Source organism: Aedes aegypti, chromosome 2, assembly GCF_002204515.2.
Source record: "Aedes aegypti strain LVP_AGWG chromosome 2, AaegL5.0 Primary Assembly, whole genome shotgun sequence".
Classification (NCBI taxonomy): Eukaryota; Metazoa; Arthropoda; class Insecta; order Diptera; family Culicidae; genus Aedes; species Aedes aegypti.
The window spans coordinates 150,593,997-150,612,334 of record NC_035108.1 but is presented as its reverse complement, the minus strand read 5'-3'; the positions used below and the strand labels follow the sequence as shown (position 1 = coordinate 150,612,334).

General features: G+C 36.7%; 1 protein-coding gene across 11 annotated transcripts in view; it reads left to right on the top strand.

The window, feature by feature from the left end:
- LOC5572977 (FH1/FH2 domain-containing protein 1) overlaps positions 1-18,338 on the top strand; it is a 467,818-nt gene that overhangs the window by 419,408 nt on the left and 30,072 nt on the right. For all 11 annotated transcript variants that reach the window (XM_021842727.1, XM_021842725.1, XM_021842726.1 and 8 more), the window contains one exon: positions 4,774-5,182. In XM_021842727.1, the coding sequence (XP_021698419.1) occupies positions 4,774-5,182 (409 nt within the window). The remainder of the gene's footprint in view (positions 1-4,773; positions 5,183-18,338) is intronic.

Genomic DNA, 18,338 nt, shown 5'->3' with positions numbered 1-18,338 from the left:
TGCTAAATGCATGATTTGCGGAGGTTTTTCTCACGCTAAGGACGCCTGTCCAGTGAAGGAAGATTCCACCAAGTTCATATGCTGGAGTTTCTGAGCCAACCATTAGTCATACTTTTGGGATTGCCCTTCACGCAAAAGAGTCATTGAGGCTCGTGCCAGGCAGATGAAAGATAATATCCGTTACGATAACGGTCGTTTCCGGAATTTGCCTGGTAGAGTATCGAACAATGCTCATTTTTCAGTTAACGATCGCTTGATCATGAATCATACCCATCAGGAAGATCATAATCATGCTCATTCACAAACTAATTTTAATCCGTCGGGTAGCCGTTCGAATCTTTCAATTTCGAATGTATCAACCCACGGTAAATCCTTTGCCGATATCGTAGCAGGTAATTTGAACTCTTCCCCTATTCGTAAATATTTAAAATTGGAATGCTCGTTCTCTGAATGGTGAAGAGGACGAGCTGTTTCATTTTCTTACAGCTAATAACGTGCATATAGCAGTTATTACTGAAACGTATTTGAAACATGAATCTAAACTCAAAAGAGATCCTAACTTTTTTGTTCATCGTAATGACCGACTTGATGGGGCATGTGGGGGAGTTGCAATCATCATTCATAGGTGTTCAAAACATCAACTGTTTTCATCATTTGAAACTAAAGTTTTTGAAACTTTAGGTGTTTCTGTTGAAACACAGTTTGGTAAATATACTTTCATAGCTGCCTATTTGCCTTTTCAATGCTCTGGACAGCAAATTAATTTGCTCCAAACTGACTTGCGAAAATTGACTCGCAATAAGTCATTTTTTTTGTCATTGGTGACTTTAATGTCAAACATCGGTCATGGAATAATTCTCAAAGTAATTCCAACGGCAGAATTTTATTTGATGAGTGCTCTTCAGGATATTTGTCAATTCAATACCCTGATAGCCCTACACAGTGGCGCGGGTAGTGGGTAGGACAGGTAGGACATGTACTACCCACAAAAACACCTGGGTAGGACAGTCAAAGGATTGTCCTACCCACGATTCAACAAAAAAAAACTTCAGTGCAATGAAAAATAAAACAAGAAATTCACAGAATGTTTGCTGTTTATCCATTTGTTACCTAAAAATACATGGGGAAATTAAAACAACCTCACTGGTTGTAGAGGCAAACTTTTATCTATTTCAATGCAAGTTTCTAAAAAGTTTATATTTTTAATTTTTCTAGCCAAAAAGGTCTCTAAAATCTTTTTTCCTTATTCTGCGTGCATTGGATCCTGATGCAAAATTGTACAGGCTCCTAATAAACCTTCAGAGAATTTAATGGGTACAAAAGCCTCTTCAAGAAATTCGTCTCAGATTCCCCAAGGAAAAGCTTCATAAATTATCATAGTGATTTTATTTGAAATACTTTCTCCTACAGAGTTCTCTTCAGAAATTCTTGCAAAGATTTCTCTACATATTCTCCCATCAACTCTTCCAGCGATTTTTCAAAGGATACTAAGGAAAAATCTTTGAAAACTCCAAAGCTACTACTCTGAGCAATTTCCTCATTCAAAGTTTGTTTTCCAAATTATTTTAGAATTTCCTCCAGATATTTTTCACTAATCCTTGAACCGAATTCTCCAGTTGTTACTCATGGAGATTAAATTTTAGACGACGTTTTGACCGGGAGCTTTAAATGGTGTCCCAGGAAAAAAAATCAAAGAGTTTTAGAAGGGATTCAGATGGTTTCTGAAACAATCTCTGAAGAAATTCCATTTCTGTAGTTTTTCTTAGAAAAATCCAGGTTGAAAAAAATAAATCATGAAGAAATTCCTTTGGAAATAATCACTAAATGAACTCCTTTAGATTATTTGGGCAAACACTTGAATAAATTTCTGATGAAATTCCTAGAGAGCCACTAAATATAATAACTTTTAATTTCAAGTCCAGGGTTAAAATTGTTCTTTGCTCCATTGTGCACAAAATATTTGCCAACCTTTGTCCTACCCACGGTTCCGAACGTGGCCGCGCCTCTGGCCCTACATGTTTTTCCTCTTCTAAAAATCCATCTACGATTGATTTGGTCTTAACCGACTCTAGTTATCTTTTTTTTTTTTTAAAAAAAAGAAAATTACAATTATTTTCGAGCCGACTGGAATATATATGAAACATATATTAACTCTTATCTTGATCTTTACAAACAAAACTTGATGTTGACAATGCTCTTGAAACTTTAACAAATTCCATTGTTGAAGCCAGAAGCATTGCAATTCCAAAATGTGAAGTAAAATTTTAATCCGTGATTATAGACGATGATATTAAACTCTTCATCCGCCTTAAAAACGTGAGGAGAAGGCAATTTCAACGCACTCGCGATCCTGCTATGAAAATTATCTGGCAGGATTTGCAGAAAGAAATCAAAAAACGTTTCTCACAATTAGGAAACAAAAGTATTGAAAATAAAAATTCTCAATTGGACCCAGGCACTAAGCCCTTCTGGAAATCATCTAAAATTTTGAAAAAACCTCAGAAGCCAATACCGGCATTGAAAGAGGAAAACAAATTATTACTAACTAATTGCTCAAAAACTTGCTATGCAGTTTGAAAGTGCGCACAATTTTAATTTTTATTTTTAATTTTAACTTACTAGTCCAATTGAAAATCAAGTTACTCAGGACTTCTAAAATATTCTCAATCAAGAGAACGTTTTCGAAAATGCCTGGGAGACTGATTTGGAAGAAATTAGAACTATTATTAAAAAAATCAAAAATATGAAAGCTCCTGGCGATGATGGAATTTTCTACATCCTCATCAAGAAACTTCCAGAAAGTAGCTTATCCTTCTTAGTTGATATATTTAACAAATGTTTTCAATTAGCATATTTCCCTGACAAATTGAAAACTGCTAAGATTTTTCCGATTTTAAAACCAGACAAAAATCCTGCAGATGTTTCTAGCTATCGTCCAATCAGTTTGCTTTTCTCCATCAGTAAACTTTTTGAAAAGGTCATTTTGAACAGAATGATGGTTCTCATCAACGAAAATTCAATTTTTGCCAATGAAGAGTACGTGTAACAAATTTGATACGTTCCAACTAATCTGCAGACTACTCTACTGGTCTTGCTCTTCTAGACATAGAAAAAGCATTCGACAGTGTTTGGCATGAATGCTTGATCGTAAAATTAAAGAACTTTAATTTTCCAACGTACATTGTTAGAATAATTCAAAGTTATCTGTCAAATCATGCACTTTAGATTAATTATCAGAACTCCATGTCTGAAAAATTTGTTGTAAGAGCTGATGTTCCTCAAGGCAGCATTTTGGGAACAATATTATACAATATTCTCACATCTGACATACCTGAGTTACGTCAGGGTTGATTTTGTTGCTTATATCTTTCCGAGAAAATTATAAAGAAATACGTTCTTTTTTTTTGTGTAACATGGCGCGAAAATCTGTAGTGGGACTGATATGCGGTTACTCTTCATTATGGACCAATTTGACTTGGTGTTGTAATAAATGATATGTTAAAAACTGAGCTCAACTCAATTTCGACTAAAATGCAGATGGGACTGACTTGCGATTCACGGCAGTATAGTGTATGGAGACATCGTTCTTCGCGCATTATTCAACATTGGGAAAACCAACTTGCTGCCTAGACACATCAATCAAGTCAGCAAGGAAGCAAATTTTCCTCTACCGGCTGTTCGGCATTCCGGCAAGAAATCCATTCCACGTTAGTTCGGAAGAGAAACGTTAGGGCGCCAGGTCCAATCCGATCTCGGATCGTTTGCCGGTGCTGACAAGTCGTTATTGAAAGAGAAAGGATTGCTGGCAGCTAAACACGAGCATTGGCATCGCATTGCAATCACATGTTGCACTCTTTCCGCGCCAACCAATCAGACAGACGAACCTGAACCCGAACCGCGTGAAGATTCCGGCATTATAAAGAGAGACTTACGGATGGACGGACGAACAAACGAAAAACTCGATACAATTCACCCGCTCATCCTCGGGGGATGTCTCTATCACGAATCCGGGCCCTCATTCGAGTATAGACCTGTGTGCCGCCGCCGACTCGTTTCACGTTAGTCAGGAATGTTATCCTTCTTAGAATTTCTCTAAATGTTGCTCCAAAAATGTTTGCAAAAGTTCTTCCAAAGCCAAGAAGGAATATCTCCAGAGATGTAAGCTGCCACCGAAACTTGTTTACGTCACAGATCAAAAACATTTCGGCGCACAGGTCTACTAAAAGTGGCTAAAAAGTGCATACTGTTGCGGCTACAATAACTTTGCTTCGTTGGTGGAGGCGAAGGTGATTCGAACCTTACCTCAGCTTGAATAAAGGTCTTCCTCCCAAATGAAAAGGATAGTTTCCCGCATAATAGAAGCCAGGACCCGAAGGCAATTGTGCGAGAGGAAATGCTTTAGCGCTGCCGGTTCAATGCTGTCTGCTGGAGGGGCATTGTTTATCTTTTTCCAAAAAATGAGGAAAACTTTTCCATCCACCGAACTGTTACGTAAAGGTATGGAAAATGAATAAAAGATAATCATTGGGAACAATGTCTCGAACAATGGCGGGAAAGTTTCTATTGCTTCGTTTCGACTGAGAAGCTGTTGTTGGATTTTATGGGTGAATTTTCTCAAAAGCAAAAAGGATCACATTTCTTGGCTACGGTTTTATCCTTCCCCCTCTTAATGGCCATTTGACGAATAAATAAGCTTCCTTCTGGACTAGATCAACAACCTCTTACATCCTAAACTAACTGGACCTCTTTAATTTCTCTTTCTTTCCCCAACAGAAAAACTTCTATCCTCGGAAGGACGTGAGCTGCGGAGGGCGCTATTTTCGCTGAAGCAAATCTTCCAGGAAGATAAGGATCTGGTCCATGGCTTCGTCGCACTGGGAGGGCTTAATTGCCTGGTACAAATCGGCAATGAGGCGGATCAAAATTACCAAAACTACATCCTGAGGGCGCTGGGGCAGGTGATGCTGTACGTGGATGGCATGAACGGTGTCATGAAGCATTCGCCCACGATCCAGTGGCTTTACTCGCTGATTGCATCCAAGTATCGATTGGTGGTGAAAACGGCACTCAAATTGCTGCTGGTATTCGTGGAGTACTGCGAGGGCAACTGCTATCTGATGGTCAGCGGCATTCGGTTTGTGGACACGGCTCGAGGTGTGGTGCCCTGGAATAACATTATGAAGTAAGTGTGTGCTTAATCTTGTTGAGCTTCATTTATCTTAATTTTTGAAAATCCAATAAAAATGTTGTAACAGTCTTGCAGCAAGAACACTCACCTCTTCTTAAATGTTTTGAAATTAGTAATCTCAATGCCTCCAAGCTATACACAAACATGTTTAGAACACTCTTCGGGATTGCTTCGTAAGAAATATGAATTTGAATTATTAAGTTTATTGAAACCAAAAAAAGTAGCTTTTTGAAATTGAAATGAAATAGTTAATTATGCAACAAGTTGCAAAATGATGATTTTTTCAGCACGAGTTAATACAACGAGTGCTGAAAAAATCGAGTTTTGCAACGAGTTGCATACAACATTTTTTGCTATTTCGAAAAAATGCCGTTTCAACTCGATGAACTCTAAAAGCACAAACAAACATTGCAAGAGAACCCACATGGGCATACAGCCATGCGTAGTTTCAATTCAGTATTTTTCAATCACGTAGGCTGTGACACAGTAGTACCCATGAATGTCACAATTCTTCTCGTTCCCATCGGTATCATGCAGATCTATATTCCCTATTAAAGGAATGAACAGGTAAGAAAGCACAGTAACTACAAATGCTGGACGATCCGACCTCACATCAGTATCGCCAACCTGTGTCGGAGCCTGATCGCACAACGGATGTAGACTCTAGTGAAGTGACTCGTCGTGTAAACCACATGGAAAGTCACTTCGCTCGAGTCGAGAATTGTCCCCTCGCTATAGAACACCGACAATTCTCACCTCACGCTAGACATAGAACAAACTCAAGAATCAGATGCAATTGTGCTTTTTCTGTGCGGCATGTAAGGCAAGACGAATCGGTGAGGTGTAGACTCGCTTCCATTTGATTAACATTAGCCGCATCACGTCACCCGAGGTGAGAACGACTCGTCTCGACTCACACGCCGCGAAAAATAAGCATGGCATGAAGAGACTAGGACACTGGGTTGTTCGGTTGACACCTACCAAAACAGTACTGAAAAGTGCTACTTTTCAGCACCGAAAAGAGTGCTGAAAAGTAGCACTTTTCAGCACTGTTTAATTTGGTAGGAAAAGTAGGCCGTTATGTTGATCAACTTCTCAATGAAAAGTTGATTGATTTGCAACGGAATTGCAAAAAACTAGTTTTCAAATTTTGATTATTGCGGATGATTGGATAATTGTTTTATTATTGTTCAGAATTTAACATACCGTAATCCGGGGGCAAATTGATCAGTGGGCGAATTTCATCAGGTCGGTACCAAAAAAACATTTCCTCCGAAGGATGCTGAAAGCTTCGTTGGCACCACAGACATACCATGTTTTCTAGTTTATAGATGTGTATTGATGATGTTGCACTTTTTCTTTTTTATTAGGGTCAATTTTGTATAGAAATATTCACACTTTTTTAAGGTGTAAGCAATACCGTTGGAAATGTCGGTGTTAAACAATATACTGATGCTATGCGTACATGTCAACTTTGAGTATTTAAAATGTTGTGGAACCTTAAGTATGAACTACTGAACCCATTTTTGATATCATACAGCAGAGCAAGTATAGTTTTTTGCTTATAAAACCGTTTATTCTAAAAAAAATGTGCTTATATCAAGGGAAATTGCCTACATTGAGGCGTATTATGCAGATTTTCAAGATTTAATTTTGCAATAAAATGATCAAATACTCGAGTTGTAAGAATTTTGACATCATTTTTATATTCAGGAGACCTAAATTTAGTAGATACGGAAATTTTTCATTCTTAAACATGCTTTGTTCACAATTTCACCCCAGTGTGTTATTTTGATTTTTTGATATTAAAAATATTTTTATAATATGTTACATATTATTTCATTAAAATTCGATTACACAAACTGATAAAGATCAATGGAGTACTGATTTTATCGAAATTTATTTGACAATATTTGAATTCCCAAGGGTAACACAACAAAAAGTTGTAAAATAGTGATCAATTTGCCTCCGGATTACGGTACCTATGAAACAGACCCTTCTGAAACGTAGTTAGGTTTGTGTTTCTTCAAATAATCTGTTTATGAACATAAAATGAATATATTTATTTGAACTCGGAAATTTGTTATACGCATCAATATATTAAAACAACCCTGTTTTCAGCCCTATCTCCCTCCTCTTAGGTACATCCAATACTTTTGAAATAATCATATTGTATAGGATAATAATACAGTATTTTTTCATATTTCTTGAATAAAAAAATTAAAAAAATGTCGGGAAAATACTCCGGATAATCGAGTCTTCGAATAATCGAGTATTTCAAATTTCATAATCTCTGGACAATCATCTGACCGTTGTGCATAACCCAAAAAATAAAGAAAGAAATCAAAGATAGTAAGAAAACATGTCAACTGTCAGTGAGCTGTCCTTTCTCTCTCAGGTCAGAACCCTTAGTGCTCTGGAAATACATGCTAGAGGTTTTAAATCTTCAACAAAGTATTTTGGAATAAGTTGAACTACATTTTGATCATGTTGGATTTTATCTAGATAGTTCTAACTGATCTACATCAGTTTTTTCTCTGAATAGGAACGTTAAAATCTTCCATCGGTCATGTTGTTCAATGAGACATTTTTGACATTTTTTCGACACAAATTTTTTCGTAGAATTGCAGGGAACATGTTTGACCGGAAATATAAATTTTCGATTACGCTGAGAGTTTTAATTACTTAATTTTTTTTTTCTCAACTGTTTGCCTGTGACGCAAAATTTTAAAGAACTGACATGTAGGGTTTTTACAATAAATGCATGGCAGCAGTATGGACAACATTTTTAATAGAAATAAAAAAAAATGGAGATTACGCTTAAAACTTATTTTTATTTAAAAACTCCAGAAATTCATTTTTTATAACCTTTTTGTCTATGATTAAAATTTCAAAGCGATGATTGTACGTGTCCAGAAAAAAATTGAATTGCACTTAACATTTATTTTGATAAAAACCTACGAAGACCCTAAATTTTCATCCTGCTTGCCTCTAAATCAATATTTAATGCAATGACATGTAATTTTTGTGGCATGAGTTCGCTTTTAGGAATTATGTGAGTCTGTTTGGGCATTAACAGTAATTTTTGGACACACTCAAATCTTCATTTGCTAAAAAACTACGGAAATACTTAATTTATCATCACAATTTACCTTTAAATCGAGTTTCAAAGCGATGATTCAAATTCTACATTAATTTTATTGTACATAACTCTGCTAGCACGAAGCCAATCTGACTATGAGAGCGAATGCGACGAGAAAGAGTTTCACCCACTATTGGGTGTCATTTTAATATTCAATTTCACCTAGAGGCACTGAAACTGAGAATTCAATATAGGGGGACTGCGGGTAGTTTGCCCATGTGAAGCAAAACAGCGATTTTAGATGTGAAAAACGTTATTTTATGCTCTTTTTTTAATGATGGTCGGACAAACAAACGTGTTTTCTATCAAATAGTAGAAACAGCTATCCATTTTAGCTTTTCTGGGTTTTATAAATCAATTTTTATAAAATGCTTGCTTAACTGCATATGTATTGTTTTACAAGGTAAAACGCCCCGCTTGAGTTCGGTGTTACTCGTGCTGTAAACGTACGCACACAATGGACTTATGCACGATCTTCTTTTATTGTCGATTTTCATTTTCTTTTCCGCTCTAAATGCGGGCCATGTTTACATAAAATGACATCCGGACCAACATCCAGTGAAGGAATGTTCACCGAATGAACAATATTCTTTCCGCTGGAAGTTTCAGCGTGACGTCATCGTAGATTAGTTCATCATGATTGCTTACATGCTGCATACATCCGGACGTTTGTACAGATGTTATTGTTCAATAATAGTATACAGATTGATGCGGAAAATGTACATTTAGGGTAGGTGTACCAGTTATGGACATAGTGGTTCCCTATTTCGCCATACGTGATTACTTTAATGTCTTAAAATTTTGAAAACTTTTGTGTGTTGTAGTAGTTAGATTTAAGATGTATCTTGATGTTGAAACATTCAAAAAGATTTAAAATATGAAAGTTAACAAAATTTCCCATATAGCCAAATAGGGAACCACTATGGCCATAACTGGTACACTTTCCCTATAAGGTTCCAAATTGCGCGTAACTTCAATCAAGCGTGTGCTAGAATAAGGGCGTAAGTCGCATGATCGATTTCCCTTCATCGATCCTGTCTTCTGTGAATAAAAGTGACAATATAGCGGGATTGTTAACATTTTTTCACTTCTAACCTCTTGACAGCGTTGCCACCTTGCGTCCTGGGATGAAAAGTACTAAAAAAACCCTCATATTGTCACTTTTATTCACAGGAGAGAGAATCGATCATGCAACTTAGTACTTAGTGTACATTTTGGGGATAAAATAGAAATTTTGGAATACACCTAAAATTTCTTTTACAGAAAAAACTTAGTAAAACCCTATTTTCTACGATTACATGTAGTTTCTTGACCAATTATGTTGCAGAAAACCATTGAACATGTTTGAGTAGAAAAAGTAATTATTGAAAACAGTTAATTTTATTAAATTTAAAAACCATGAAAAACTTCATTTTTCAACATGTTTTCTAGTCGATCGTAATTCATTGTTATGACGTGTAATTGTTCGTATAAGCCATTTTATGTGACGTTTCGAATCATATGGTTTGCGTTTGTTTACCAGCTTTGAAAGTTTCTGGCGGGCCGATTTATTTACGTTTCTTCTAGCGCTGCATTTGGAAGGAGAGTATTCAACAATGGCGCTTGTGGCAATGCAACAAAGTTTTTAATTTTCGCATGTAAAATTGAAATCGACAGGTAGGAAATATATTTTTCATCTACAGGTAACATAAAACGGGTAGAAAATGCACTGAAAGAGACGGGGACGTCATCGCCAACAAAAATGTGACCAGCGCCATTCAGATATCATGCTAGTTTTTTGAACAACAACAATGAGCGGCCCGCCAGAAAACGTCACTCGAATGTCTCGTAAAATGGCTTATATAAAATTGACTGTAGAGGGCAAATTACCATGCTAGAACAGAAACAGATTTTTATTATACAATCTTCTCTCCCTTACTCGATATTGAAGGGACCATCGAGTTAGGGAGGTATCGAGTTACAGAACACAAAAGCAGTGCAACTGCGTTCCAAGGGACCATCGAGTTAGCGATGAAAACCACCTTTAACTATGGTTCTCTAACTCGATATCGAGATACGGAATATCGAGTAAGGGAGAGTTAACTGTATTTTAAATTTTATTAACTTACAAAAAATCCAATTTTTTTTTTCAAACAAATGGATTAAAACATTTGCTTGAAAATCAATATCGAAGCATCTCTATGATGACAGACATCTCAGCATAAATGGTTATTTTAGACAACATTTAAAATTTCTTGTACTTTATATCTCAGAAACATTATTTTTTTCAAGCCTGTTTGCCTGTAAATCAAAACTCAAAGCATGACCATGTGTATTTTAGGAAATACAAATTTTCACGAGTCGTCGCTTTAAATTTAGATTGACAGAAAATAGTCAGTTGTGTAGTATTCGTCATCTATATAAATAAAAATGGAATGGTGTTTGTATGTCATGAAATGGCTCACGAACGGGGCACCGGATTTGGATAATTCTTCCCCCATTTTGTTCGTCAAGGGTTCCGACGTGTTTGTGTGTTTAAAAGTTTCAGGATGTTCACCGGGAAAGTAGGAGAAACGGGACTGAACGACACTGTCATTTTGTATGGGACGATTCATAGCGGTTTTCAACAGCCTACTTGATGGCAAGACGAAGTTTGCCGGGACCACTAGTTTTTAATAAAATGAAACGAGTGTAATCAAAATATTTGGTTTCTACACAAATAGATTTCTACGAGCCAATTCATATAGAAAAATTACATGTCTTCGCCACAAATTTTGATTTAACTGTTGAAGGTTTAAAATAATGGGTTTTCGTAGCTTTTTAGGTAAAATAACATTTTAATTTTTCAATCATATTCACAAGTCTTTTAAATACAAATTCGCGGAATTTCTTCACCGGCAAATTATGGTTTTCGAAAGGTCAATCCGTAAAATGGAGAGATGATTCTAGTGATAATAGGTTCACTAGATAACCCACTTCCTTATTCTAAAACAGTACCTGTTAGTCCATCGGTATTCCGGCGAATCCTGGCAGTCCTCTTCTCTTACCAGAGGTATGGATTTGTAGCAATCGTTGGTGATATCATACGAAGGCACTATATTTTCCACCGCAGTGGTCTTCTGGGCCAAGAGCCGGAGCTATCACTCGCGAAAAATAGAATCACACTTTCGGAGGACGTACGGGGAACTTGGACCGACGGGATGGCGAGATAAATTTCACGGTTTAACCGGCGAGAGGATAGGTGGCAACCTGGGAAGGAGAAACCAATACAAAATTTCTCTACGTCACAGTGAGCCGAGATTTTGCTGTCACGAACTGTCACTGTGAGCCCGGATCTTAAACAATGGACAAACATGATAAAAGCGCGTAATTAGCCTAAGCATATTTTTGTATTTCATCAAAAGTTTCAAAAATCGAATTAGAATCAATTCATGCACATTCAAAAGTGTAACGTCACGAGAGCACCGTCTATTCTTGTTGAATGTAACGTATTGGAATGAGGCACTTTTTACTGTTTCCATTAAAACTGAAAATTAAACGCATTGAAAACTGTGGCCCTTTTTCAATGTTTGTCCAGAAAGATCGAACGTACACAACAAATGAAAACTAGCGATTTTCACTAAGCCTGCCTTGATTATCGTTGGCAAGCTTGAGTTATCTTGCAATTCGGAAAACAATTATATCCAATTTAGTGTGTAGTATCGGTGCCTCCCTCCCAGGTGGCAACCTTTCAGCGCAAAAGCTCAACACAAACTGGCTTGATGGAGTATAGTCGCCTCTCCACATCTCGATATCGAAGGGACCATCGAGATAGGGAGAGATCGAAACAAAGAATACATTTTTGATGAATACTAGATTGAAAAACACTCCGTTGCCAAGAAAGTAATACACAAACAGACGTCATTTTGTGCTTCTAATTATTTGTTTTGAATCCCAAAACATTGGTCTAGTAACCTTCGATATTGGTCATATCGACATACGGAGAGAAAATTGAGAACAAAAATCAACAGAAACACATCGAGATATGGAGATATCGAGATAAGGAGGATATCGAGATATGAAGAGTGAAAATGTATGCAGATTGAAGGGACCTATGAAATTATCGACTTAAGCCTGATTCGCTGCCGACAAGTAATTTCTCGGCCTATCTTGATGCATGGAAAATTTCTGCAAGGAATCGATCAAGAATGCACTTTTTTATGATCACAGTACGCAGTTGAAACGAAATGTCAGTTCAAATGGGACTCGCTGAAGACAATTTCTGCAAGGAATCGGCGAGAAATTTATTTAGCGATTCCTTTTCAGTAGCAAATCAGGCTTTAGGGAGAGATATCAAGATGTAGAACATCGAAATGTGGAGAGTCGACTGTATTTAGTTTTGCCTACGGCATAAAAATAGGGTCCTAAAGCCATGTCCCAATTTTAGTACCAAACGCTTAAGTTTAGGCCAATAACACATGTTTACTCAATTTTCTAATGTTTTCCGTTGGTTTAAGCCCAAAAACCATTTTTTTAGATTTTGTCACATCCTTTGGCTTAAACTCAAATTTTGGGTGTATTTTGTTTTCCGTGTCCCTTACGAAATGTCAGATAGGAACAACCCCAGTGGTAGAACTAAAACCCCTGTGGTGTTTTTGTCGACTAAGCAAACGTCAAACATGATCAAAAGTGTCAAGGTTCATTTATGGACCAAATTTTTAAATTAAAGTTTAAACATGTTATAGCCATTATTTGAGCGAGAAAAATTGCTAAAGTAGTTACAGTAACATGCTTTTTCGTGTTATTAAATAAAAACAAGATTTCATTAAAAACTTTAGGACCCAATTGACAAGGCAGGCTCTTTACTGATGTAAATATTAAGTTTGATTGTAAACATGTGACGTCATCCCTATCGTACCATATAGCTTCCGGAAAACTAGATCATTTTTTTCGTAAATTTTTTCGAGGTGAATAAGAATGACGTCGTCCAGTAGCTGTTCGTTTTCGGAATATATTACCTTCTTAATTTAGTACACCGTGGTTTTGCCTTTCACTTAAGTAGTGACAAATATACTTGCGGTCACTCTTCGAAGGCTAGGACAGGACGTGATAGCCCAACTAAGCCTGCCCCGTTGTTTTTCAGTCAATAACCTTGACGATGCAAAAACCAGTGCTACCAGTATCTTTTTAATCAAATCTTCTGAACAAATTCAAATATCAAGGCTCATAATTTGGTAGTTGGTGGTAGTGCACGCTTCATTCATTCAATGCAATCGAGGATGTTAGCTTTAAAAAAAATCTGGTTTATTTTCAAAACCGGTGATATTTTTAAAGGAAATGGAAAAAATACCATTATATTGCTCTCAATTAAGTGTTTTGTAGTTATTTTAGCATTGTAGGAGCACATGCGGTAAACTTGACATTAAAATATTTGGAACAAAAAGATGCTAAACGTTCAAACTTTTAGTGAAAATTCTAATTTATGAACTAGCAACTCGGCCAGGCTAGCAACAAAGTGCCCTGTTGCAATTTAAGATGATTATAAAACGAAGCCACACCTCAAATTTTCAAGAGCACAGGACTTGAGAACCAAACAGCGCTCCGCGTTGAAAATTTATCCCATTGGTCATCACCAGCAAGCAAGCAATTTGATTGATTTAAAACGCGAACTATTGACAGATTCTCCAGTCTTGTGCTTTTAAAAACTCAAAGTTTGGCTTCATTTTATAATCACCTTAACTCAACAATGTGAAAGTAGGCCTTTGCCAAAACGACCAATGAGAAGTGGTCTTTTTTGGCAGGCAATTGATTTCGTTTTTTTCAGGGATTGAATCTTGAGAAAATTGAGAGAATCTCTCACGTATCGCTCTCTGTAACTATCATAACATGCTGCACATTATGAGAGACTGTTTATCGTATACTGCTACAACTTTGATCAGATTTGGGGGGATAGCAGTGCATGATAAAACCCCTCTAAACATGCTCCATGCCTGGGGGACACTATTGCTATTGGAAATTAGTGGATTGTTTATCGTGCCAGTAAAGAAAAACACCTATCCCCAACGGTAAACAAGCAAGAAAAATGGATTTTTTCATCGCTCTCTCTCTTTGGGGCTCTCGCTCGCTGCTACCATTTATCAGACTTGTTACACCTTGCGATACAATGACGATCGTGGACCGCAACAGATGGGATGTTTTTCTTTGCTTGCTTTGATCGTGCTTCATACTCAAAAGAGAAGGAATTCTGCAATGCCTGGTTTTTTTACTTTTACCTGACACGTCATGTCTTAGATCGAAGGGATTGTACCCCGTTTGGCATAAAGCCGTTTGGCATAAAGACGTTTGGCATAATGGTCGTTTGGCATAATTATTGACTTAGAATGAATATTGGCATTTTCGAAGATTTTACGAAGATCAACACCACCGAGGCATAAATTTTTCGTAGGTTCTCAATAAGCGTGGTGGTTGTTCAGAGATATTCCAAGCTTTGAATGTCAAAAATTGTAGTGACATTCGAGAGCATAACTAAATAAAACTTGGGACGGATCTGATGGAAAATCTTTTCGGAATAATAATTTTCTCTACATCCCCGAACATAGAGTATTTCTGAGCTTGTTACGATATACATATTTGGAAATAAAAAAAAGGCAAAGAAAATTCGCAGGTATTAATAAAGGGAAAGCTCATAAACCATTTCGCTGCAGATCCAGCTCTGTCCCAGTTTGGAAAATACTGGGTAAAAGAAGGGAGAATTTATTTACAAAACATTAAAAGCTCTTATCCAAAGATCTATTATTGCAGCATAATACCAAAATTACCTACATACGAGAGCCGATCATTTTTCGTATAAAAAGTTTAAAGCTCTCACGCAAAAAATCTTCTCACAGCATAACTCAAATAAACAACAGATTTTTGAAAAAATATTTGTGGTAAAACTTTTGAACGATTCAATATACATTTTAATTTTGGACACACATCAAAAACACTGTCTATTATCGAAAGAAGGGAAAATTTGTGATTGAAATAATATTTTTTCCAGCATATCTCGAAAGGAGATCATGTGTTTGCAAAAACGATATTTTGAATATTGCCAAGTTCAAAGCTGAGAGAGACTCGCGAAGAGGAGAAATATCAACATCATATGCAGCCCAGATACCGCTGTCACGAAACGTCAAATGCAGCCCGCCGTTTTTATGGCTGAAAAAGTGAAAAGTATTGTATCCAAAATAAAGTGTTATTCAAAACTTCAGTCGGCGGAGCAGTTTCCAAAGTTGCTGATAAATCTAAACACAAGATTAGTTATTTCTAATGTCTGCTACGTTTGCTGGCATGAAATTTCACTCGAAAGGCTAATTATGATTCGGTGTGATGCAAACGCAATCATATTTTTGCTGAGAGATTCATATGAGGGTTTGAACGGCTTGCGTATGATTGGTGTAAACACAAAGTGGAATAAGAAAAAAACTCAGCAATCACAGAAAAAGAAGACCGTCTTCGCGAGTCTCGTCTCAGGTTCAAAGTAATTATCATTCTAACAGTACGTCTTGCAAGAATTGTTAAAACAGCAAAATAAAAAAATGGAACAATATGCAAAATTTATGATAAAACCAATAGAAGATTGGATGCCAAAAATTATTGCGGCCTAATAAAACGGAAAGACATCAACAATCGCGTTCAGAATCAACGAAGTGATTGTGCTATTTTTCCCCGAATGTCGTTTCTCCGAATGCCAGTTCCCCGAATGCCATTTCCCCGAATGACCCGTTTCCCCGAATGACACGTTTCCCCGAAAAGTGGTGCAGTTTAAATAGGTGCTACAATAGTTTTCAGTGGTTGGATCGTGAACGAGAAAGAACTATAAGCAATCAAAAGAAGGAGGTATTCAGTCATTCTCGACTATACACACGTTGACAAAAATGCTGAGCACTGCAAAACTCGAAAGAACCGCCAATTAAATAAAGAAGGGTGCATATCAGATGGCCAGTTCATTTACTACCCTGAAATGTATAAGGTTACGACAATTATGAATACCAAAAACGTTTGGAAACGTGGCTTATTCGGGAAAGCGGGAAATTAGGGGAACTGGCGTTCGGGATAACATACGTGGAACTAACATTGGGGGAAAAGTGGCACAACCCATCGTAGTAACTGCGGTAATCGATTTCTCTTTTCGCTGATAACTTGAGCAGATCAATGTTATCGATTGCCAGTTGGAAACAAAAAATATCTAAAAATAAAGCTCCAAAGAACAGCCTATGTATAAAAGAAGTTGGAAACAAAAAATATCTAAAAATTATAGCTCCAAAGAACAGCCTATGTATAATAGAAGGTGCAATTTATTTTTATTTAAAATCAACAGTTTTTACTCCTATAGTTATAATTACATCATATTTAGAAAAAAAAAAACAGAATGTTTGAAAGAAGGGTTTAATTTGTGATGTATATGTATGCAAAAAGTTATTCCAATAGCGGAACTCTAAAGAAAAATTAATATTTGGAAGAAGGGTAATTTCTGGATAAATAATAAAATACTATTGGCTATAACTTTCCTAATATGCTTCAGTTTACTCAAGAGCATATGATTGCTGAATAAAGTGACATTTTGTGTCAATTGACTCCACAACAAGCCTGTTATCTTCAGAAAGATTCAATAGAATCGTAAAATCGAATATCATCTCAAGAAATTCTTGGTTTCAGACTCATTATGCCAAAAGACTATTATGCCAAACGACCATTATGCCAAACGACTTTATGCCAAACGGCTTTATGCCAAACGACTTTATGCCAAATGACCTACCACCGATCGAAGGTATATACACCGCACATATGGGGCTCTGCACAAAAATCATCACTCCTCTGTGAAATTAGTAAACAACAAGGCCAGTAAACGTCAAAATCCCATGCAAAATCAAAACAGTGCAGAGCCCCATTGATGACGCATCATGTGGTCAGATTAGGGTGGACTAATTCGTTTGATTTCAATCTGCATCACAAACCATTAGTTTTAAAAGTGAAAAAAAACATTCTTCCTTACAAGGCTAATAAATAGTTAGAGATTCTAATCAATAAATAATCAGGAAATTAATGGATATGAAATTAAATATTCGATTCGGTGTCTGGATTAGGCTAAAAATTTTTTTAAACCTGGATAGATTTTGAGAGAATTAAGCATAATTTTGTCAAAGTTTTGCCAAGCAATCTTTCACAGAATTGTGTTAGGTTCATGCTCAGCAATCTACGTAAACTCTTCTAGGACCTCATTAAAATCCAGCTCTTAATTGAAAGAAATTACATTTGTCAACTTTGCATTGCCAACTAGCAGGCTCATCCTTTTTTATTTTTAAAATGTCAGTTTTGTACTCACCGTTTATTCCTTATTTCTCAGAAGTTTCTTTATTATTTTAGACGTTACAAACACGTTGCAGCCCTTACCGAATTGTGAAAGAATCATGGCCATTGACCATTGAGCATTGACCCGTTCTCAAGTCATCTCGTGTCATAAAAACACCATTTAATATTCATTTGGCTTCATTTGGCTAATAACCATTTGGCTTGCTGCATAAACATTCGTATGGTTTTGTTGTACTTCGTCGTAAGGGGTCATGCACAAATTACGTCACGCTCCAGGGGGGGAGGGGGTCGACCCAAGCGTGACAAGCCATACAAAATTTTCGGAGGACTCATACAAAAAGTGTGACAAAGGGGGGGGAGGGGGTCCAAAAAGTTGAGATTTAGCGTGACATAATTTGTGTACCATCCCTAAGCGCTACTATTCATCGTATCAAACTTTAAATGTTCCACTACGGCGGATATTCAAACTTACCTGCAACATAGATTCATTATCCAAGTGTAACTTTTTAAAAGCTGTTATGGTTTGTACACTTGTACACCAAAAATACAATAAAACTACTGTATTTCGGTAAATAACTTCAGTTCAATTATCCACTTTGCACTTTTTCACCGAAATCGCATGGACGAACATGATTTGAGACAAATACTTGGCGATCGACTGAGCCACACCACTTTCCAACACAAGTTTCTTCCCGCCTC